The sequence below is a fragment of the Psittacula echo genome (genome assembly GCF_963264785.1).
Source record: "Psittacula echo genome assembly, chromosome: 2".
Classification (NCBI taxonomy): domain Eukaryota; kingdom Metazoa; phylum Chordata; class Aves; order Psittaciformes; family Psittacidae; genus Psittacula; species Psittacula echo.
The window spans coordinates 54,517,234-54,541,068 of NC_137737.1; the positions used below are offsets into that span (position 1 = coordinate 54,517,234).

The 23,835-nt window shown below is 40.4% G+C and overlaps 1 protein-coding gene across 1 annotated transcript; it reads left to right on the forward strand.

Moving 5' to 3' along the window:
* Positions 1 to 350: 350 nt before the first annotated feature.
* EXOG (exo/endonuclease G) lies at positions 351 to 21,640 on the forward strand (the record flags this gene model as incomplete). The annotated part of the gene is made up of 6 exons (XM_080611727.1): positions 351 to 498; positions 1,744 to 1,893; positions 5,235 to 5,374; positions 7,068 to 7,144; positions 9,965 to 10,079; positions 21,127 to 21,640. The coding sequence occupies 6 exons, from the start codon at positions 351 to 353 to the stop codon at positions 21,586 to 21,588; spliced, it is 1,092 nt and encodes a 363-aa protein (XP_080467853.1). The 3' UTR covers positions 21,589 to 21,640.
* Positions 21,641 to 23,835: the final 2,195 nt, after the last annotated feature.

A 23,835-nucleotide genomic window follows, 5' to 3' on the forward strand; every position in this document is an offset into this window, starting at 1 on the left:
CTCATGTCAAGTCACCAAATGGTGACTAAACCCAACCCTGCACCATGCTTTGGGGCTGAAGACCATCACCCCTGGCACTTCTGCCTGAGGACTAGCTTAGGTACCCCTGCTCTGGCGGTCCCCGGGAGAAGAGCCCCGCCCCTTCGCTCTCCGTTTTTCACAGCTCTCGGTCAAATCGCGCTTCGCTTCTCCCTCGGTTTTCGTTTCCCCATGGCGCGGCAGCCCCGCTCAGGCTGTACCTAGCTCAGGCGCTACCGCCATGGCGACCAGTCTCCCGCGCTGCCGCGCCCGAGCCGACAGGGGGCGGTGTGGCTCAGAGAGCCGCCCCGGATGCCCCTCCGCCAGCCGCCATGGCGGCCTTTCCGCGCCACCGCCGCTTCTTGGGCGGCTTCGTGTGCGGGGCCGCGGCGGGCGCCGCTGCGTCGTGCTGGGCTGCGTGGAGGCTCCTCCGCAGTCAGAGCCAGGCGGAGCCGGGTCCCTCGCCAGTCCTGCTGGAGGGTAAGAGCCGCGGGCTGAGGGGAGGCCGGGCGCGGCGGCGCCGTGGCTCTGCGGAGTGGAAGCCACAGGGGCTCAGCGCAGCCCTAGTCCTCACAGCCGCCCCTGTCTCTAAGCTCGCTCCCTCCCCTCAGAGGGGTTTTCTCCCAGCTGCAGACATCCCGAAGGTCCCGGGAGGGCCAGGAGCTCCCCTTGTCCGTGCGTCGGGCTGGGGGGGGAGGGGGAAGGTTATTTCAGGATGCTGGGCTGTAACTTGAATTAAAAATTCAGCTTCCTCGCGCTACACTTGCTCGCACTGAAATGTGAGTGACATCGAGGAAAGTGGCTTGTGCTGCTGCCGCAATGGCTGCGAATGGCCCGTGTTGCAGTGGAGAGCAGTTGTTCTGTGTGATCTGGTAACGTCCTGATAACACACGCATAGATATACATATGTTTATTTTTAAACACATAGTTCGTGTCAGGCCACAACTGAGATTCAGCTGTTGCTCGCCCTGGGGAGATGAGTCCAGCACGGGTGGTGGCTGTTCAGCTGGGGTGGGGGGAGCAGGGGAGCTACTGGGGGGCACTGGGGCCTGGTGAGAATGAATGGTTTTCTCTGCAGCCTGAAGGTTTTAAAGTAGTGGGAGTGTTGGAAAGCACAGGAAGAATGGCTCTAAAAACGTGAGTTTCTGTTGAGCAGATGTCTGCAGGATGAGGAAGTCAGTAAGGCAGATGTAAATACTCCTCTGTGAGAGAAAAATGTTACTTGCAAAAAAACCCAAACATCTCCAAGTGAAGTTTTCATTAATTCAGCAGAATGTAAGCATTCCCAGGGAGGGCAGTATTCATGCTTGTGCTCAACTTGTATGGCGCAGTTTGTGAAGAGGAGTGCAGTTTCCAGCTCTGAAGGGTGAAATGTCTGTGTGGATCTCCTGTGTCCGTAATGCCTTGTTGCCTAATTTGTCTCTAAATACCTTTTCTTATGGAGGCAAGCCCAGAGCAATTTCTAGGTGTATGGGCATTAGAATGGGTCAGTTAGACTTAGAGCTGAGATCCTCATGTGAGGACATGACAAAGAGCACAAGTTTTTTAGTAGAAGGGAGTTTCACTGGATAGCTGTCTTTGTATTTTTTTTAAATCTGAATTGTGGCAGTAGCCTCAAGTAGTACCCTATACAGTATGATTACATCCACTGAAATGCTTTTCTTACTGGTTTGTTTCTGATCACAATTCACCTGTGGATGGCTTCCTGTTTATTTTTCTCCTTAGAACCTGTAGAAGAGTCTTTACTGGAAAAGTATGGATTCCCTGAGGCTGGAACAGAGACCAGATGTTACACAAATCATGCACTGTCTTATGACCAGGCAAAACGGGTGCCCAGATGGGTGATTGAACATATTTCAAAACAGAAGATGCTGGGTATGTAGGTATTTATTTATTTACCTTTAAATGACATCTAGAATGGGCTTTGCTGTTCAGAGAAGGTAGAGGCTGGGGCAGGCAGGGAGAAAAATCCCACAGTGATCTCTAGGTATGGATTTTTCCATGGATTCACAATCCCACTGAAGGCAGCAGGCCTCTGGGTGGGTATCAGCATAACGACAGTGTTAAGACTGATGTTGCCAGTGATTTAAGAGATCTGTCACTGCAGTTTGGCAGGATTCTTCAGTATTCTTTCTGTTGTTGCAACTAGTCTGGTATTGAACATACAATGTTCTGAAGCCTGCAAGATACACTTGGCCCAGTGGGTTGAGTATGAAAGGGAGGAATGAAGAACTATAGCTACCTTCCATGAGAAATTTCTGTTATGAACAGTCTGTAAGCGCCAGATCAATATGGCTGTGTCAGTGTAAACACTCAAGTCATGCTGCAGGAGGGAATCTTAGCATAAGTCTTTTAAACATGAATGGAGAAAAAATGAAACACTGAAAATTAAATTTTCCTTACCTGATTCAGACCTGCAAAATTCAGTTTTACTGCTCAAGCACATAAAAATTGCTCTTGCTTCCTTAGCTAATGTAGCTCTGTGGTCCAGTTTATGTCAGTTTACATAGTGCTCCTTATGTGTGAAGGCTTGTGAAGTGGCCAGACTCTTTAATCTACAGAACTTAGAGGTTTGCTCAGAATGGGAAGAAAAGATGGATGCCTATTTGTGAGATAAAAATGGAGCAAAAGGTATCAACAGTTGTAATTGTTCAAAGCTAGATAGGACATTCCCCACTGACTGCAGCCATTATTTACTTTGATGCAGTTCTGTTGTATTTTCTAATGTGCGTTATCTAATATGCTCTCCCCCGTTCTTTAAGCAAGACAGAGGCTCAATGGTTTTTTGCTGTCAACAATGAATGAAGTATGAGTAGTATACAGTCATTGTAAATTAAGTTTATAGCATTAGTTCAGCTTTTGTAAAGCAAATTATTAGTAATGGAGATAACTGTATAATTGTAAAATGTTTTATGAACGCAGTAGCCCTCTAAATGTATCTTAATCACTGTCTTCAAATTACCTTTCAAAATTAAAAGTGTGATCCTGAAAATATTTATAACCAACCCCTAAGTAGCATCATTGATTCCACTTCTCTGTGAGAAGAAAGCAGTAATTCCAGGCTTACTTTCAAGTGGGTCTTAAGAACTGAATTGTTAAAATGTTTTCCAAATTATCAGATACAACTAATCTGCAAATTGAAATTTTGCATCTTGATGCATTGAGCTCCAGCTTATGCCTGGTAGCTACCATAATGGAGATTTGTTGCTGTTCAGAGAAGGTCACAAAAGCCATCCATGTCTTCAGAGTTTTGAAAGGATGTGGTGTAAAAAACCATATTTTATTGGTAAGTAAGAGATTAAATGTTTAAAAACATAATGTAAATGAGGTGTACAAAACTGGTTACAGAAGAAATTAACTATTTTTATCAAGACATTGAGTAGAGAATAAATGATGATATATTTTTCCACTTTTCAAGTTAATTGATAAATTGCACTTTGTCTTAAATACTGAAATGAAATATAATTTTTTTAAAAATAAGAAGTCTGTTCTTTTGCACGCTGATATACTTGTCAGTGTTGCTCCCAAAGCATCAATCCTGTCTTGAAGTGTCACATGCTTTACCAAAAATGAAAAGTGAAGCTCCTTCCTTCTACCTGCACTGCATAAAGGTTCTCTGACCACTGCTCTGTTTTGACATCACCTACATGGGCATACAGACAGATGGTCCTGAGTTCTTCAGAGAGTTGCCAAGTGGAGCGCAGGTACCACACTTTCTTCTCAGTATGTAGCACAGGGAAGCATAGGGTGCATATGCCCTCAGTGGCAATATTGATGTGACAAAAAAAAAGCCAGAGTGGGTACAGTTTGTGTGTGTATACATAGTCAGCTATAGAAGGAAGAATAATTTTAACAACTAGCAGTGATCACTATTGAAAATTGCCCTTCATGTTGTTGCAACAGGAAATGCTTTATAAAATGCCAAGTCTGAGGAAAATTCTCTCTTGTGTGTACTGATTCGTGCTTAAATGGAAAGAGACTACATAATGGCCCTGTGAAATTATGCCTAAGGTGACACGTTGAATTTTATTTAAAAAAAATCAGTATGCTGTACATACTTTGAATTACTTTATCATTTTGGGGGAGAAAAATGTGCACAATAGTGATGGTACTCTAAACCAGTTATTTTTCAGCTGTGTACTGTGCCACTGCCTTTGTGGAGCCATTGCACAGGCACAGCTGAGTCAGCCCTTGCATGTGCCTTCCCTGCTTCTCTGCAGCACCTTCCTTAACCATGGAAGATCTTGGGCCCCAGTCCATTCCTCAGGAAAGGTGGTGTCATACTGGAGGCTATTGGTGCCAGAATAATTCATGCAAGTCTTGTCTGACCATCACTTTTCCAAGGGAGCAGGTAGTGTTTGTGAAGGAGTCCTCTCAAAGTTGCAGCCCACTCAAGGTACTTTCTTCTACGAGGAGCTGACTGGGAGTTTACACACTGCCAGGACACAAATACAGGTGTATGATCAGTAAACCTGGGAAGAAAGCACAGGCTCTCCAGCAAAGACAGTGGCTTAGAATGGGCTGCCACCTCTGCAACAGTTAAATTAGCTCCCCCTGCAAGCATCCCCCAAGATGTTTTGCTCTACCAGAGGAATTTAAACCTAGCCATTTTTGTGCATAATTCACAAATGTCTGGAAAGGCAGTAGGGGAATCTTGGAAAGGAACACGAAAGCTCTACACTTACTTCTGTGCCTGTGAAGATCAAATGACTTAAGACTTTCTCCTGAATGGGTTTAGTATTTTACCAAGTGTAACTTTATCAATATGTATCTATTCTACTTCCAGGCTAGACTGGAAGAAATACTTGTAGTGGCTGAAACATAAAAATGGAATTCTGGTTGGTGAAGATCTGTGTGTCTTCATTGCCCTAAAAAGTGAATCTGTACTGGTTTATATCTTTAGCAGTCTTTTCTTTAATATTAATCTGCATTTATGATAAGGCTAAAGTATTTTGCTTTTTTTTTTTTTTTTCTCTGTGAAACAGAAGGCATGTTAGAATTTCTAGTGTGTGGTGAGGAAGAATTTAGAACTGGAGCACAGATACTTAAGCAGAATTACTCTTTTTAATGGTTGAGGAGGAGAATATCCCACTTAGCTCAATGTGTTGAATCCTTAAGCATGGGTCATTTGGCAGGGTATGATGGAGCCAGTTCTTTTTGTGTGGTTGTTACGATGTTGTTATGATAACCTAACAATTTAGCATGTTATTCTTCAGGCAATGCAGACAGAAGGCACTGTAAATTCAGGCCAGATCCTAACATCCCGCTAATGTTTAGTGCTGTCAATGAAGACTACCTTGGGAGCGGATGGTCACGAGGACACATGGCACCCGCAGGAGATAACAAATTTTCAACAGTAGGATTTTTTTTCTTTCTTTTTATTTGTGCTTATCAGTCAGAAAGGATCTAAAGGCCCTTAAAAGTGATGTGTGATGTTCCTTTTGCAGTCTGTTTTGAATTTAAACATGATCTCATTATTGATGCACAGACCTAGACTTGGAGTTACAAGGTCTGTCCCTGACTGAGCCTTGTAGGATGCCCTCACAGACTGCTTCATGTGTCTAAATCAGGTGCATCCTCTGCTTACATACCTCTCTACAATAAACCACACCTAGATTAGCTTGTTTGGCAGAGACAGTGTGAGTATATCTTGTACAGTATAGTGCTAAGCAGGTCTTCTCAACTTCTTGTGTGTCACATTGTCTGTAAAATGAAGGTGATAACCTTCACCAAACAAACCTTGAAAGTGTCTTCTGAAGCTTGGTTAAAGGGAGACAGGGAACAATGACTTCATTCTGGCCAGCAGGTGCTGAGATGCTTAAGGCTAGATTGGGCAAAGAGAAGATGCTGTTAAGTACTGTTCTGTATTGGCAAGGGGATTACCTGGATGATTTAAAAGGCTTTTTTCTTTCTGGCATTATGTATGAGGTAAATTAGACCCTTCTTTCACCATAGTTCTTTCACTCTATAAAATGTCTTCACCTGTCATTTATTTGAGCTGTAAGAAAGCATGCCCTAATGCCTTGGCCGACTAACAAAGCAGCCTTGGATTTATTGGATCGTCTTGTGGAATGTGCCTAATGCAGCAATTTGTCAATTAAGAAGCAGTTTGAATTTGTATTTCTGCCAGGCAGAACAGTATGCAGTGGAGCAGAGTGACAGCACAGTGGGCATGTGGTGGAGGAAAGAACAGTTGTTTTATTTCTACTAGAAGTGTCTTTGTGGTTATTTATATGTAGTATCTGAGGGGTTTTGCTGGTAAGCTACTTGTGTAGAGAGATCTTGGACCTGGCTTGAAATGCAGTGAGGTGATACAATCTTCCACAGTTTAATTAGTGCAGGTAGTGTTTGCTCATTATCCTAAGGAGTTTTGTCAGCCTCTTCACTGTGAAGAAGTAGTGTGTGAAGAATATTGACAAGTACAGGACCTGTGAAGATTCTAGGTTAATTTTTTCTCCTGTATTTGGCTGCTTATGCAGAGTTCTTTAGCTCCAGGTCCTTCACATTTGGAGATATATGGGCTTCTGTTCAGAGTGGTTTATGACACTTTTTAAAGAGAAAATTAAGCAGATATGTAGATGTTTGACCATTATGGTCTCATAAATCATTTAATTGCCTGCATGTTACGGATTTGTAAAATATTAATGAACATTTTTAATAAAACCATTTCTTGTAAGGGAAGGAAAAAGCTCGCCGTTCAAATAAAGGAAAAGCATGGGTGAAAGCATTCTTTCCATTCAGAAAGAAGACAGTACAAAACTGACATTGGGTGATACAGTAATTCCTGTGCCTCTAGAACTGGATATTCTTGTGCTATATTTCTGTAAAAAAAAAATATTAAAAAAGTACTTACATTTTGCATCACCTCAGTTATTCACCTCTTAATCCAAAATAATTTTGTAGATGTTCTGACTTAGCTTTTATCTGTTCTTTTGTGTTGATAAAATGAAGACTAAACTAAGAATGTGGCTTGATCCAAAATCTTCTAAAACGTGTGTTTAGCTTGTAAATGTTTCAGTGAAATTATGTTCTTTCTTTTCTCTATGCAGAGAGCTATGGCTGAAACATTTTATCTGTCTAACATCGTGCCTCAGAATTATGAAAATAATGCTGGATTTTGGAACAGGTGAGAAACTACTTGTAAGTAAACTATGTGAAAAATATCAGGCAGTGGCATAAATAAGAAATTCTATATTTATAAAGCTTCTTTACATCCAAGTATTCTGGTGCTTTTTATAGGCTATCTGTAGTTCATAGGAACTTTCTCTGAAATGGAGAGCAGTCCTCACACTGTAAGAACAGTATAATGACTACTTTAGTTCTTTATTCAGTCAAACTGCAGAGGACCTTTGTTTAGAATAGATAAAATTACTTCTTCTGGCTGATGTGGATAAAGGTACCAGGCTTAACATCTCTGCCCTTAAGGAAAATTCAGTAGAAGCAAGGAAAGGGTTTAGATCTTGCTTTAACATCTCTTCCTCAAAAAAAGCACTTGCAGTGTGCAAGTATTCACATCTCTGTGTGTGGACACTGGTTCACTTTGAATTGAACAACTGAGTGCTTCCCACTGAGTTGTGACTACTTCAGGTCTAGGGCATTTCTTCAGTTTCTGGCTTCAAGCAGCAGTCAGGCACATTCTCTGTCACTTGTGAGCGCTGGCTGGATTGGTTTGGAGCTAAAGTGAGTGGCTGATAAATTTAAACTTTCTTCACGTAGGGTTTTTATTCTTTCATTCCTTTGAGCACAGAATAACATTAATAAAAGTAGCATTCATTTAGTGTTTCTTGCATAGGACTTATACAATGTTAAGACTCAGAAACAGGAGGGAAAAATGATGAATTTCACAGTGTTTGCTCAAAGGAAGGTTAGCAAAATTATGTACAGCATTTTACTAAATGTCTACAAGAAAATGTATCATCAGGCAACTGCACAGTGCTTTCCAGTTTTACAAGAATGCATATAAAATCATATGAGGCATTCAGTAAGGTTATACTGTTTTATAGACAAATAAAATGCTATAACATTTTAAGAGGGTTTTTTTGTATTGTTTTAATACCTCATATATTTGTGTATAAAATTTCCTTATACCAGAGCTAGGTATTTGAACCAGTTCAAGCTTGGAAATCCTCTTTATTTCCCTTGAGCAGGATCTCTGCCTAATTATGAAATCATGGGGAGTATTTGACAATTTCCCTTAGCACTACCACCCCCCAGTTGAAGCAGCTATTACCACTTTCTCCCAGCCTCAGAACTCTGTTCCAAGAGTTTGATACATGAGCAAGGTGTTGGTGCCACTGGTTTTGTCAGTCACTTGTTTAGTGATAAATAGTTTTAGGGATACTGTGTTCCATATGTGTTGTATCCCTTCCTGGCTTCAGAACTGCCTTCCTTTCTCTTTTTTTAATTGCTTGCTTCTTGAATTGTCTTCTGAGGTGCAGGTAGACAATACAGCTTAGTCAGTTTAACAGTCTTTTTTAAGTGGTGTTCACCCTCCAACCATGTGTTCTTGTTGCTTTCCTAGTTCCAGCGCTGGTACTAGACAAACTGCAGTTAAGTCCAGTTCCATTTGCTAACCGGTTTAAACTGATCTGCATTTTGTTTTATCTGGTCATGTTTCTGACGAATTAGAAAATGGGACCAACTGGTGAGATGAGTGCCAGAGCCAACATGAAAGATGGAGTAGGACTGTTCAGCTGGGACAGACGAGGGGAGCAGTAGGAAAGGGGGGATCAGGACTGCATCTTTCAGCAAGCTTTTAGATAGTAAGCTGTTAGATTAGTTCAGTGGTGCAGTGTAACTGCACTTTAGTATTTATTCCTCATTCTCTTCCCACCAATATGCATACTTCTTTCTCTCTTGATGTTAAACTATCATTTCCTGTCTTGTTTTGAGAGCAATTTCATGGTTGCTGTAACCTGATCTCTGTCCCTGCAGCCACCAAAAGCAGTTTGCTCCCTAGCTGCATTTATTCCCATTCTTTCCTTGTGCCAGGAGGTGTTTGTATTACCATGCTGTGAAACAGCCTGAGGAGCTGAGCCGCTTGAAAGCAAAGCTGATGATGGCAGGAAAAAAAATAGCTTTTGGTCAGTGTTTTGGTGTATCACATGAAGAACGGGCTCATTCCTGCTAATTCTGATGTGTGTGATTTAACTCACTAACCCAGCACAAAGAAAAAAAAGACTGGTTTTGTTCAGGGTTATTGACAAATGAGGAGTACTTAAGGTGGCCCGTGGGAGAGTTATGAGGAACAGGGATGAGACAGAGGAGGAGGTGAAATTTCCTCATTCAGAGGCATCCAGATTAGCTGGACTGATCATCACGTGTTCTGGTCTGTTTGTCCATTTGATTGAAGTGGTGCTCTATAACTAAAGTTTGTCTTTCTGGAGTTACCACTTTATTTTCAAACAGTTTTGTATTAAAAAAACAAGTAAGTAGACGTAGTGGAAATGGTACATAGAAACTTTCCTAAGTACGTTTAGCTATGGAAAGAGCAGTCTGTTGCAGGGCGTTTATTCCTTGGGGAAGAACATACAAATCCAGTTATGCAATAAACGTTTTGAAGCAAGAATGCCACAGACTGCTGTTTAAAACAAGTATTTTACTAATCCCAAGTGGCCGTCAACAGTATCTTTCTAGTGCGAAGTGTAAGGGAGTAAGGCGTAGTAAGTAGAGAACTTGGTTTTTCAGGACATGTGGTAAGGCTACAAAAACCATTTTCAAATGCGTGCAATAACACAAGCACATCTGTAAGTAAGTGAAACCGGACAAGTAGGAAGTATGACTTGGACCTGTGTTTTACCTTCTTTGGCTTGTGAGTCAGTCACATGAGTTTGCAAAAATGCTTTCAGACCGTCAGGAATTCATCTTGCCCTTCACAGTATGTTTCAAAGATTATGATGGTAAGTTTTCCCAGCTGACTTTACCCTCTCTGACAAATGTATTCCAGAATGGAAATGTATTGTCGGGAACTGACAGAGAGATTTGAGGATGTTTGGGTAGTTTCTGGACCTCTGACCTTGCCTCAAACAAATGAGGATGGAAAGAAGAGCGTTACTTACCAGGTACGTATCTATGTGGCTGGGTTAACAGTGCAGTGACAAATATTTAATTATTTAAAATTGATCCTGTAGCTTGATAAAACAGGGTTAAACATCCTAGTACATACAAAATGTACTAAATGTCCAATACTAGTGGGAACAAGTTCAGTAGAGCTGTTGTATCTTGCCTACACATGAAAAAGTACAATTTTGAAATAATTTTTTTTACTTACAAAGAGAGATCTATTAAATGTCTGTTCAGTCTACAGTAAAACTGTTTTCTAATTTCAATAATACATGACAGTATTTAAGCAGAGAGTGGGCTTCGCTGATGTGTAGTCATCCATTCAATCATTTATTGATATATTTTAGAAACAGTGCAATATAGAGGTAGTGTGGGTTTGTCAAAACTGTGTTGGAATGCCTGTGCTCCATTACTTTCAAAAGCAGTTGTTTGCTGAAAGGTTTCATTCAAGTTCAGTAGGTTTTAGGTGAATGCAGTATAATCACTGGTCCTTGTTACTGATTCCTCCCTGCCCTCCCCCCCCCCCCCCGTCACCCTTTTTTATTATCTGCTTAAATACTGAAGATTTTGGAGTGCACAGTCTCTAGAAACTGTCACTGATAGACAAAAGATAGGCTATCAAGTTGAGAGATTACTATTGCTTATCCTGACTTACTCTTTGTGAGCAAGTGTTCAGACATCTGTAGGATTTGAGCATAGTAAGGTATTCAAGGAGTGAGTCTATTGCCTTCTGCCCCTACTGTAATGAGATATTATTGCTGTTTTCAGTTGCTAAATGAAAGCTAGCATAATGCAAATAATAAATGCTGTGTTTTGTGCCTCTTGAAAAAACACTTTTCCTTGAAAATAAGTGCTTGGATCAACTGCAGCTTCAGCTCTTGAGTGATTCAGCTGTCCAAGTAGTTCTCTGAGGAGCAATGAGTGAGCTCGCTATAACAAGCTCCTATTTCAGAGGTATATGAGAGAGACAAACAAGAGAGATGTTAGGCTTTCAACACTACCTTGTTTATCTATAAGATTTAGGCATTATTTCTCCATTATAAATACACAGCTGATTTCCATTTGTTTGAACTTGGAACTCTGTCATGAAATAATGTAATTTTTCTGTTCACTTTTACCTTTTTATTTCTTTAAAAACTGTCCCCTTATGTTCCCACCCTCACATGGCTATAATCTTGACTGTGATGAAATTACAGCCTTGGTTTTGGGTTTGTAATTTTTTTTTTTTCCAATCATGTCATGCATATGAAAATGCAGCCATAATAATTTATCCTTTTCATGTTCACTGGCAGTTTCAAACTTCATCTCTCACCACATCTTTGTGAGGAAGATGGCAACTGTGCTTGTTTTCAAGTGCATAAATGAGCTGTGGTTAAGGGTTACCATAAGTTAGCGGCAATGGTTCCTTGCCGTCCAAAGAAAGAGTGCTGACTTGGCTACTGCCCATTATATTTTCCAGCCCTTTTCCATGTCTGCTAGAGCTGATGACTGTGACATCCTTCCACAAGATGCTTAATTACCCAATACAATAGAAAACCATCCATACTGGACTCTTTGTTTGCTTACGGGGCTTGTTTTTTACTGCTGTAGAAAGATAAAGGAGCACAAGGAGGAGTCCAGTGCTTACTGGTGACAGCATGAGATATGTCCAAAAGTACAAAGCTAGGAGCAGGATGAAGATGTTCCCTTTCAGCAGTCTTCTGCCAGATGTTTGACTTACTGTCATTCAGGATGGCACCATAGAGTTCACCGGCTTGCACATAGCTTGCTGGAGATTGCCTCCTTGCAGCTGTCAGGATATTGCATTTTCTTTTTTATCTCTAAAGATATATATTCGTCTTGCATAGCAAAGAATTAAAAATCCTGAGCCAAGTTGAACATTTTATATCTGGAAATTATTTTCCAGGAAGCAGTTGAGTCATCTGTCAACTGCACCTCTCAACTGCTTCACTTTAATATTGGTCACCTTCTTCTAGTTTTTCTTTAGAGAAAGTGTTTACTTAGAAGAGAAAGATTACATTTTCTGGAAGATGATTGTTCTTCTCCATTTAGGTTTTGAAATGTAAATTTTAGTATTCCAGAGGTAAAAATAATAGCAGGCACTGCATTTTACTGCCTTTATTCAAAATAACTTGATACCAGGGTACAGAGATGGAATAATAGGCACAAAATGTCCATGCTTCTTTGATTATCATATCATTCTATTCTTGGCTGTTGCCAAGATGTCTTCATCATCTTTGGCTTTGATGAGAACTCTGGTCTTTTTAATGAATGTTTTATTCAGTTTTGGCCTTAATATAAATTAAGAAGTGAAGTTCAGTGTGAGATTGTAAACAGTGGAATGATGGTATTCAGATTTTCATTTTACCATTTGGCCACATCCTTTACTTGGCTTCCTATGGTGAGATTCAATATGTAAATTTATTTTTATTTCAGTACAGTTAATGCTGTCTACAGGTGGGAAGAGTAAAATGTTGGTTTTCTTTGGGGTTATTGCCTTTGTTTAAAATTTTTAATTATTTTATTGGGGTCCTCTTTAGCCACACTCCTAAGTGTAAATAAATACAGGTTGAGAATTGGTTTACTGTTTTGAAATCTCTTTATGGCACAAGATTTTGTGCTTGCCATTGTTCTTTGGGGAGAGAGACTTAGAGTAGAGTGGTGTGTTGGGTTTGGGTTGTTGGGGTTTTTTATTCCTTCTTACATCAACACTACACTTAGAAGAGGGAACACTGGCTGGAGGGAAATTCTTTTCAAACAGGTACCTTGGCTATAATTGCAGTCCGTGCTGTTGGTTTTGGTAGTCTGGGATTGTGCCCTTAAACCATGAACACAGAGCTGGCAGCTGAATGAGAAGGGAAGGTGGTACTTAGTTGTCTTCCAGAGTGAATTCTGCTAGGTTCAAAAAATGAAAGGCTTTTAGTCTTCATTGTTTGGGCTTATGAAGCTGATGTGAGAGGGTGTCCTTTTTATTTGTATGTGCTGTTTAAGGAGAAGTGCTGTAGTATACACAATAGTGCTGAAACTCACAACCTGTAATCTGGCTATGTGACTGTTAAGGCTTCCTTCTAGTGTCTTCCTTCTTCTTCTCTGAGACTAGAACTGTGGAGAAAAAGAAAACGCAGAAGTACTATAGTGAATGTGTCTGCATTGATTTGTTTCAGATCCTCTTTTTAATCTGTTTCCTTGGTTTTGTCTAAAGGAGTGGTGAAGTATGTATCCATGGCTTTACAGGCTGGTGTTTTTCTCATCAGACATCCAAAAAGGTTATTTTTAGATCACTATAGAGGAAAAACAAAGCATTGGTCATGGCATTGTTCCCAGTTCCTGCTTGGACTCTGGTACCATTTGCTGTTTAATTCCAGAAGGGGAATTAACCTTGAACTCCGTAGATGCCAGTGTTGTTCTATCTATTGGCTGAACTTGCTGTATCCTCAGATATGTCTGTCATTTCATCTGTCTCCAGCAGAGGCTCTTATTGCAAAGAGTATATTGATGACCATGCTTGTATCTGAAAAACGTATTTTGAGAATGTATGTAAAATAGAATGCCAACAGGAAAAATCTGTCCTCTGTCACTGGAGAGGCAGATGCAGAATTTTCATCTTTGTCCAGATCAAATCAAAATGACCTTGTCTTGTTTTATACATTGCTGTTCTCCACTGACTGTCACTTTAGTGATATTCCTCTGTCAGCAGATTGGGAGTTTGAAATACAAATTTTGCAATAATTCTACTGGATCATGCATGATGCTGCACCCTTCTTATTCCCAATGCCATCCTAGTAAACAGTAATTTAAGAATTGGCTGTGGTTGGTGAACAAAAGCACAGTGTAGATAACATTTTGTTTGTTATTTGAAGTGTACATTTTTGGCTGCTTTTTAGTGTATACTAAAAATACGAAGCTCATACTGGAATTATACCTGCTGTTTAATTTTCAAAATTGAATCACGAGCCTGGGCCACAGACATAGAATAACTGTACCAGAAGATATACTTACTTGTCATCTAGTTCTGTGGCAACAAATTGCGCCTCTCAGATAGAAGGTGGTACTTTATGCTTTTCTCCAGTCAAATTTCAGAAGTACTAGAGGTTTTCTCCTAGCCAAGATACTATACGAAAAGGAATTTTTGTTAATGGAGGTAAACCTGGGGACTTTGACTATTTGCTGACTGCTCCAAATGGGTTTAGGGCCGTGGAGACAACTAGTAAGGTTTCGGTCTGTTACATATGTGCCATAAAACTTAACATACAAAGGGCTAGGTCTTAGATCAGCTGGTATTAACGACTAGAGCTCTGTCAGCCCTAAATTTAGACATGATGTACAAATGAAAATAATAGACACTGGGTTAAGATTGGAGGAGAAGAGACACCAAAGGATAGATTTATGAGGTTGCTTTTATTTAGCACTGTACCCATCCCAAAGGTCCTTTATTATAGGAAGCGTGGTAACAGAGCCTGTAGTGGATTCAGTGGTAAGAAACCTAAATGTCTTCTGTAGTAGTGGTCTGTAAAAATCAAACCAACCAAAACCAACCAACCAACAAAAAAAACCCCAAACTAAACCAAAAACGGGGCTGGGATTTCTGTTTTTTAAGGCTGTAACTATGTATTTAGGCACAGCATTTTTTAATTTTTTTTTTTACTCTGTCTTCAGTTGTTTGGGGGTTGGGTTTTTCTTTCTTCCTTTCTTTTTGATTTGGCAATAGCAGTCAGACCAATTACAACAAATTAAGTTTTCCTGAAGTACATGCATTTGCATTTTGGAGTGCTTGGCAGTGCAATGTTGCAGATTGTTACTGTGCTTTTTGTCTATAGTATTTTCTAGTTTTTGTATTGCTAGGTCTGCCTCAGTTCTTAATGCCATCTGACAGAGTTCTCTCAAATAGTCGGGAGAAAACACTATCAACAGAATCAGTGCTGCCTAACACGAATCTGAAAGGAAATGAAGTGAAGGCAGTTAATGTTGTCACAATAATCAAGTAAATAAAATTATACTGATAGCAAAGGGAATTTTTTATACTGCTAGAAAGTCTTTTTTTATACAGAATTCAGTATCAAATTATAATAAAAGCTCTGGATTGTCAAAACTGATGTCATATCAGTAGGAATTATATTATCTATAATAAAACATCTGATGAGTCTAGTCAGTGTCATACCTAAAGTTACAGCTGAAACAAAACAAGTGCCTGTTCAGAGAAAGTCTTATTTTGGGTGACAGGAATGATGTCCTTGAATTCTGTCCATCAAGAAATGTGACAGAAGCCTTAATTTTGTTACTGCCAGATGTAGGTGTAAGTACACATACAGAATTGTGTTTATGCATGTTTTCAGTCAGTTGTGGTTTCCAGTATGGCTTAGTTCTAAACTCTGGTTATTATACAGAAAGAGTTAAGAAACAGTTACTGGAGTGTAGAAGGAATTTCTGGAGCTATCATTTTAATTTATTTGATGATGGTAGCCTCTGATGCAAGGACTCTTCAGTGTGTGCTAGCATTTAAGGCATGATTGAATGTGATTTCTGTTTACTGGGTTCTAAGAGAATCTCAGATAATTGCCAATCCAGAGCTGGCACTCACTGATGAAAGGCTAGTCCCTCCTAATTCTCTTCACGGCTGATTTTCATTTTCTAGTCACTAGGTGGCAAAAGACTACTTTTATATTCGTGATTACTTTCTTTTAGAAGGCAGTAATTTTGTTACCACTCTCGGAAGCTGTAACAGGTCCAGTATAAAATGAAAATACGGTAACATTTATATATGTTTTAAAATTTCTAGTAAAAGTAACAATGTTTTCTTTTAATATAATCTCAAATGTTCTGCTGTTATACCTGGTATATTCCTTCCTCCTGTTCATGTAAGAATGGAGTTTTATTTCTCAGAAACTCCAGACTTTAAGGGACTGCAATTTTTAGGGACTGCTTTGCTTCATATTTATCTAACTGCCACCACAAACGTGACATTAGGTAATGTCATGTGCCTCAATTTACAGTAGATGCCATTAGCAAATTTCTTCATTATTTATTGTGATACTTAAGCATTCCAAAGATACTACCAGTTTTGTCCTTCTTCCAATCTTAAAAACCACGACCAAGAACAGATTTGGCCAAAATTCTGAGGAAAGCCAATCTTAAGACAAATCCTCATCCAGTGACATAGCTGTGAGGGCAAATTTATCAAAGCTCACTGTTTTAAGAAACAAATCCTGGTTTAAGAAACCATGTTACTTCTTCCCTTATCCGTATCTGTCCCTATGAACTGTTTTAAGTTTGTATAACTACTTACCAACACGTTTGTTGTTTTAGCAATATGTAAACATCCCTAAATGTCAGGAATTGCATACGTTTTAATGGCCTGTCCTCATGACAGCTGTCCACGATTAATTTGACATAATTGAGGAGTATGACAAATTTATACATGCTTGTGGAATGTCAGTAGCAATGTCAGTAATAATAAAAACCAATAAACACCATGCTGAAAATGGCATTATCATAATGTTGCATTATTAGATGGCACCACTCCAGTCACAGGGCTTCAGCCAGCACCAAATCACCAAAGGAAACAAGAGCAAAGCAAAAGCAAAAGGAGTAAGCAGCCACCAAAAAGGTAGAGCAGTGAACATTTTTATGTTGAACTGATACAGACAGCAAAGAGCAGTAGTATCTAAAATTTCACATTGGTTTCCCAGATGATGATGGGAAAGGAATATATTTAATACTATAAAAAGAAGGCTGGAACTTAGCTGGAGGGCCTTTATTTTTTTTTTTTTTCCTGTTACGAGGCTGTTGAAAATTTGAAAGATTAAGCAAAATTTTATTGCAGTAGCAAAATGGAAGTTTTCAAAGGATTACACAAAAATTTACTTTTTGGCCTGTTGCCAACGTGGTGTGAAAGCATGTGGGACAGCAGTGATTTTCAACAGGGCATTGCTGTATTTTCTTGCTTGTCTTAGGGCATAAGATCTTTTTTGAATCACAGATACTACTTAAAACTGCTGCTCTTCTCCAGCTGGGACAGAGCTGTTTCAGTCATTGATTGCTGAAAGATCATCTGGTGCCTGTGGATAGACTAGCACAAATCAAGTCAACATCTGTGCATGGATAATCTTAACCCATTTTCTCTTCTGTTACAATAGGAGCATATGCTATCTGCCTCTGTTAAGCATGCATTGAGATAAATGGGATGGTGCAGATCAGAATAGTGATTCAGACTGCTGTTAGGTAAGAAAATCCTCTAGGTGGCAGTAGGAAATGAATTGTTGAGTTTGGTTTTCCTATTTACTGCTTCTATTGCAAACTTCACTTCTGCAGAATCACACCACCTTTCCCTGGCTGTTGAACTGTGTGTGTGTGGGGAAACTTCGTGGAAACATTCACCTGCAGCTTCTGTATATACTCACATAAAAAAGCAAATTGTTGTATATTACAGAGCGTAAGGATGGAAATACTATGGCATGCATTTCCTTTTCAACAGAAATCATTGGGTCACACTGGCAGCATGATTTTTTGGTGATGAATCCTGTGCATGGTTCACATAAGTGTTAAACTGCAGAAAAAAAACCTTACATGTTCTTTGTCATGCTTTTTCCTCTGTCAGAGAAATCAGGCACCCTCCTTTGATATTATTCTCCTCCAGCAGAATTAGCTGGGAATAGAACTTTATGCCCCGTTTTATGTAAGGAAAGGACACTTGTGAACTCTGGCCATTTGGCAGGTTGAAGTTTGTTTTAATCACTTTAACAGTATTAGAGCTCAGTGAAGTAATTATTTACAGAAGTACTGTATTGCTATCTAGAAGACTAGTGTAAAGCCTTTGCACTACTTAAATTTTATTTAAATCCTAAAAAGAGAGTTTATGTGGAACTAAATTGGTACATAAATTACATGTATGGCCATGGCATATATAGTGCTGAGTTGTATTTAGAACTACATTTCTCAAAAGGCCAAACCTTCCTTCATTTGTAACTAGTCCTCTCTTCCTTGCTTTGTTTCCTTCCTTCCATGGGTGAATATAGTATGCATAAATGTGCATTATTTTGCATAGAATATATATATTTGCATCATATTACATAAGCACAGGGTCTGTTTTCCCTTAACACCCACTTCAGGCATTCAGCATTTCCATTTCATACCTAGCTATTCTATGTTCAGCTCTATTCATTCCCCAGCCTTTCTATCCACCCACTCAGTTCTCAGACTCAATCCCGTTCCCTCTGCTAGCTCACTCAACACGCATTCACCTGTTTGTTTTACATATGTCATATACCACCTAATTGGAGATACTTGTAGCAGCTCCATCTGCGTGTTTACCCTTCCTCTGGTCTTTTATACAACAGAAGGAGGATGCTGGTATGTGTATGTGTGTGGGAGTTATTGAGAAGGGGAGGGAGCCAAGCTAAGGAGGACCTAGCACATGTACATGTATTTATAGTGGGACAAAGTATGTGAAGAAAGACAAAGTATGCCTGGAAAAGGCAGTGCAGGCCCTACTGCACAGGAATGCTGCGAGTCTGGAGACTAGTGGCCAGGTTGAGCATGGGGAACAGGGTTTATTATCACTAGTGCTTTCTCTCAAGGAGGCTGCAGGTGCAGGATGCAGGTGCAGCTGTGCATAGTCTCTTGCTTCTCTTCTGCCCTGCTCTAGGAGCGTGCAGGGAGTGGGGCTGCAGTGCAGACTTTGCAGTCCTAGGGGAGAAAAGAAATTCCAGCCTTTTGCCTTCAACAGTGTCAGTCACTGGATATGTTTGGTTGAATATGGAAATATGAGCTCCTTCCTGTCCTCCTCAGAGCTATTTTTCCCCTCCGGGAGCTTCTTGGCTGCCTGTCTCTCACCTGCAATACGTTGCATGTAATCCCCAGTTTGAGTGCCACCTATCTCAAATCGGTTAAGCTCCGAACACCACTCATTTTTGCTCTGGGGCCCCAACATGAGAAGGATATGGACCTGTTAGAGCAAGTCCAGAGAAGGCCACGAAGATGATCTGAAGGATGGAGCACCTTTCCTATGGAGGCAGGGTGAGAGAGTTGGGCTGGAGAAGAAAAGGTTCCAGGGAGAGCTTAGAACAGCTTCCAGTGCCTAAAGGGGGCCTACAGGAAATCTGGAGAGAGGCTTTTTACAGCAGCATGGAGTAGTAGGACAAGGGGGAATGGCTTTAAACTAGGTTAGGTATTAGGAAGAAATTATTCACAATGAAGGTGGTGAGGCACTGGCACAGGTTGCCCAGAGAAGCTGTGGCTGTCCCATCTCTGGCAGTGCTCAAGGCCAGCTTGGACAGGGCATTGAGCAACCTGGTGTAGTGGAAGGTGTCCCTGCCGACGTCAGGGGGGTTGGAACTAGATGATCCCTTCCAACCCTAACCGATCTGTGATTCTATGATTTTGTAGTTCAGTTTTAATCCACCAGATAGCACAGTGTGTTGATGCATAGTTTTTAGTATATTTTAAAATTATTGGAGCATCAGTCAGTTTTGATTATTTATGCCATTGAACCTAAGGAGTTGTAACTCTGGTTTCACCCACACTGAATGCTAAATGTAAAGTGCTTTGACACTCAGGAGCTCTAATTTCCCTATCAAGACATCTGTCATTGAAAGAATAAGTAGATTTGCCATAAGGCATTTATTTATTGCTTACCTCTTTCAGTGACTGCTAGATGTCTAGGCAGAGCTTTATTTAGGAAAAGGTTGGTGGCATAAGCATCATTTTTCTAAAAAAAAAACCACCAAAACCACAAATAAAAAATCCACAAGGAAACACAAACACACCAAAAAATGTTTAAACTACAGCAAAGCCATTAAATAGCCTAGTTTAGGGAAGGGGAGGAAAGTATTCTATAACAAAGAAATCTAAGAGCACATGTTTGACAGAGATGGTAGTAGTGTTACTACTAAGTTATTGTGCAAAACATGAAAAAACTTCACTTTCTCCTGAAGGCTTTTTCTCTGGTTTTGGTCTAACCAGTAAGACTTAAATGCTGGTCACTTTAAAAACTGGGAAGAGAGACACACATCAAGCACTGAAAGAATTCGTAACTCAGAGTATTAGAATAGCCACAGGCAAAGTTTAGTTTTAAAAACTCATTTTGTTTTACAGAATGCTGAATGCTCTCAGAATGAAACATACATAGGAAGTGTTTCTTTGGTGATTGAGTTATACTGAATATATGAATGGACAAAGTATGTCTGACCTGATACACTGGATTAGTTTGTAAAATACTTTCAGTTAATGTGATCAGTTTGTGGCAGTGAAATAAATACCTGCTTTCTCTGAAATAGTATTTTAACTATATCTAACAAAAGCTGTCAAAAAATCAAAACAAGCAGTCTGCTTTTGTAGGTATTGCAAATACTGGAGATAGTACCAAATTACCGGAATTTATGTATAAACCAAGATGCCTTTGTAGTTTTGGTAAGGTATCTGAATATTTTTCTTCTGTTGCTATTAAAGTACAAATTTTAGAAGGGTGGTTATACAGAAGGGTTATGCAAAATTCAGATTTTCCATGTATGAGCCTGTTACATTTTGTTAGCATGACAGATTCAGTTCAGCAATACTAAAAGGAAAAAAAAAAAACCAGAATAGTGCATGCATGAGCATCACTTTCTGAATATGGGAGAGGTTGCAATTATCATTGATAGGTATATTCCCTTGGACTTATTCCTGACACAGGGTGGGGTGTCTACTGTATACATATGTGTGTGAGCTTTCAAAAGTTTTTGTGTGAATTTAGAGTCCTGATCTTCCTTCCTGGTCTAAGTGACACAGCAGGAAAGCCAACATGTACAAGCTCTTAAGTTGAACCATCGTGAATTTAATGCAAAGCACAGCACTGTGAATACTGCTCAGGGGAAAATTAACTCCATCCTAGCCAGACCCAGTACAAGTGCTTTCCACCTCAGCTTCTAGTCTGGTAATGTTGCACATGATTTTGGTGGGTACTTAATGTGCTGGGGCTCCTCTTCAGAGGTAGTAGGATTAGTCTCTCTTTTTTTTTTTTTTTTCCCCTCAACTGATAAGTTCTGTATCTGAAACATAAATTTCCTTTGACAGGTAATTGGGAAGGATGATGTAGCTGTACCATCCCACCTATACAAGGTGATCCTTGCCAGGCGGAGCAGAACATCTACAGAGCCCTTGGTACTGGGGGCTTTTGTGGTGCCAAATGATCCCATAGGCTTCAGTCACCAGCTGCCTGAATTCCAAGTAAATATTGAAGATCTGGAAAAAATGTCAGGTTTAGTTTTCTTCCCCCAGGTGGACAAAACCAAAGATGTTAAAAATATCTGTGAGGTGGATACCTGTAAACTGATGGGCTTCAAGGAATTTACGTTGTACATCACTGCTAGAAAAGTGCGAAGTGCCCGTACATTGCACCGATTGGAGAAAGTCATGTCAGAGTTAAGGGAGGCAGGAATTGAGCCTGATGAATATCTTTTAGAGCTTCACAAGAAGAAGGAAGAAGAACTACTGCAGGAAAAACAATTCACAGCTAGAGAGGGGAAAACTGGCTAAGTATTTGTTCAAGAAGATGTTTGGCGTTTTGACTTTGAAAGGGGAGCGGAAGGCAAACACAAAGACAAGGGCTGCATGAATTATCCTTTTTTGAGTTGTGAAAACAATAAAGAAACATTTGAAGACGGTTGGTTTGGAGTAATATTCATTCTCATGTAATATGATGCATACACATGATTTGCTGCAGTACTTAGATGCGGGAAATTAAAATGACCCCATTCTGGCATGAATAGATTACTGGACCTCCAGAAAAGGCTTTGTGCTATTTTCCAAGTGAGACGTCAGACTTGGGGTTTGTGTGGAATCCCTTCTAGGAATATTATAAAAATAGACAGTAGACACCTTGAGAGAACAACTGGAACATGTTTAAATGTAATTCCGCTTGCAAATATCTTTCAGTATAATACTGTGGAAGCAATGGTACTTTCTGGGATGTTTTTAAATTAATTTAGAAATATTTCATTTAACACTCTTTTATTAAAGAGGCCTGTAAGACATAATGGAATCCCTTACAGTCTTCACATAGTGGTGTTAACCAGACCAGATTGTCTCTTACCTCTCTTGACCTTGTGTGCTTGGGATATTTTAGCATGTCAGTAGCTGTCAGCTCTTGTCATTTGCAGCAGACTTCTTCCATTCATGTATAATTCTGCATTTAAAAAAGCCAACAATAGAAGCAGAGTTTGCACAAGTTGCTATCAGGGTCAATGGGGTCTTCATAAATTAATGTAAGCTTAGTATTTCACTTTCACCACTAAGTTTGGATAAACGTGGTTTCTTTGATATTGCTTGATTTGAGAGGTGTGCACTGCTTTCTTTTTGTTTGTGGTTATCACTGGGTTTTTTCCCCAGCATCAGTCTTTGGTATATAAATGTCACAACAAAACTCCTTTGTGAATGCTGAAGATTGACTATAAATGCATTTCCAGTTCTGCTTCAGCAGCAACAGAAGTTGGTCAGATTTGCATTGGCTTGAGAGGCTTAATGAAAGGGGTTTTTTAAATTAGTTTTGTACTTTTCTTGTGTGTACATCTTGAATTCCAGACATACTTGAATTTTGGACATAAATTAGTGTGACTCATTTCTTCAGATTTTAAATCTGGAAAGAAAGAATAAAAACTTTTTAGAATATTTAGAATTTTCTTTTACTGGTAAGACTCTATGTAAATTTGAAGTTGTGTCATATAGACACCTTCAGTAGTTTTAATATGAGAATTAATAGTTTCTGAGAAGGGTCATGTACTGCCAGGCTGAATTGGGCTGTTTTCATAAAGGATGAGTCAGGAGCATTATTTGGATGTTGTGAATCATCAGCTGGATTTTATAAAAACTATATAGTTTCCTTCATTTCAGAGAAAAACCCGGGAGCGGGAATCCTCAGAGGGATACTGCCTTGGGCCACCAAGCCCCAGAGGTGCCAGTTTTGCACGGCAGGGATGAACCACCCCTCACCTTGGATGCTGTCTCTTCCCGCGGCTACTGCTGGACTTGCTGCAGCTCCTGCTCCTGGACCGTCAACCGGCTCAGCACCTCCTGGTCCTGCTACAGGAAGGAAAATGACATGGTAGTGCCATGCAAGGCAGGGGTGGCTGTCCCCTGGGGACAGACCTGGCTTACTGGGCAAGTGGCCACGGGCTCTCAGTGCCAGCAGGACATCTGTGGCATGGCTTGAATTTCTCCGTGCTGCTGACTCATAAAACCCAATCTGGGGTGGGGAGCAAGGGGCTCCCTCACATCACACTAAAGTACAACCAGCTGGAGAGGAGGGGTGGGCCTGGCAGCCCCCTCCCAAGCCCCACATGCCACCATCTCCTTACCTGGCTCCTCTGTCTCTCCACCTTGCCCTCCTCCTGCCTCGACAGGAGGGAGTCCACCTGCGCCTGCAGCTTCTCAAAGCGCTTCAGGAGGTTCCACACCTGTGTGCTGGTGTCCCTGCACAGGGGGCACACTGCCTGCCTCTGCCTGCTCCTGCCCTGTGCTCTTGTAACATGCTAACTTGTACAGAACTGATTTGAAGGATGGCCTCAGCTACCAGTGGGAATAGCCTGGATGCATCCTGCTGTTCTATGATGGAAGAAATATCTCTGATAGACGAATCGTACAAGACAGAACATCCTCTGTACTGACTGAAGTCCATCTGGAATACGCTGCCTCTGGCCCTTAAGGTGCGCTCTTGGGGATAACCGGCTCTGCTTCTGCCAGTGGGAACATAACTATGACCCCAGTAAAATCCAAAGGTATGAGCTT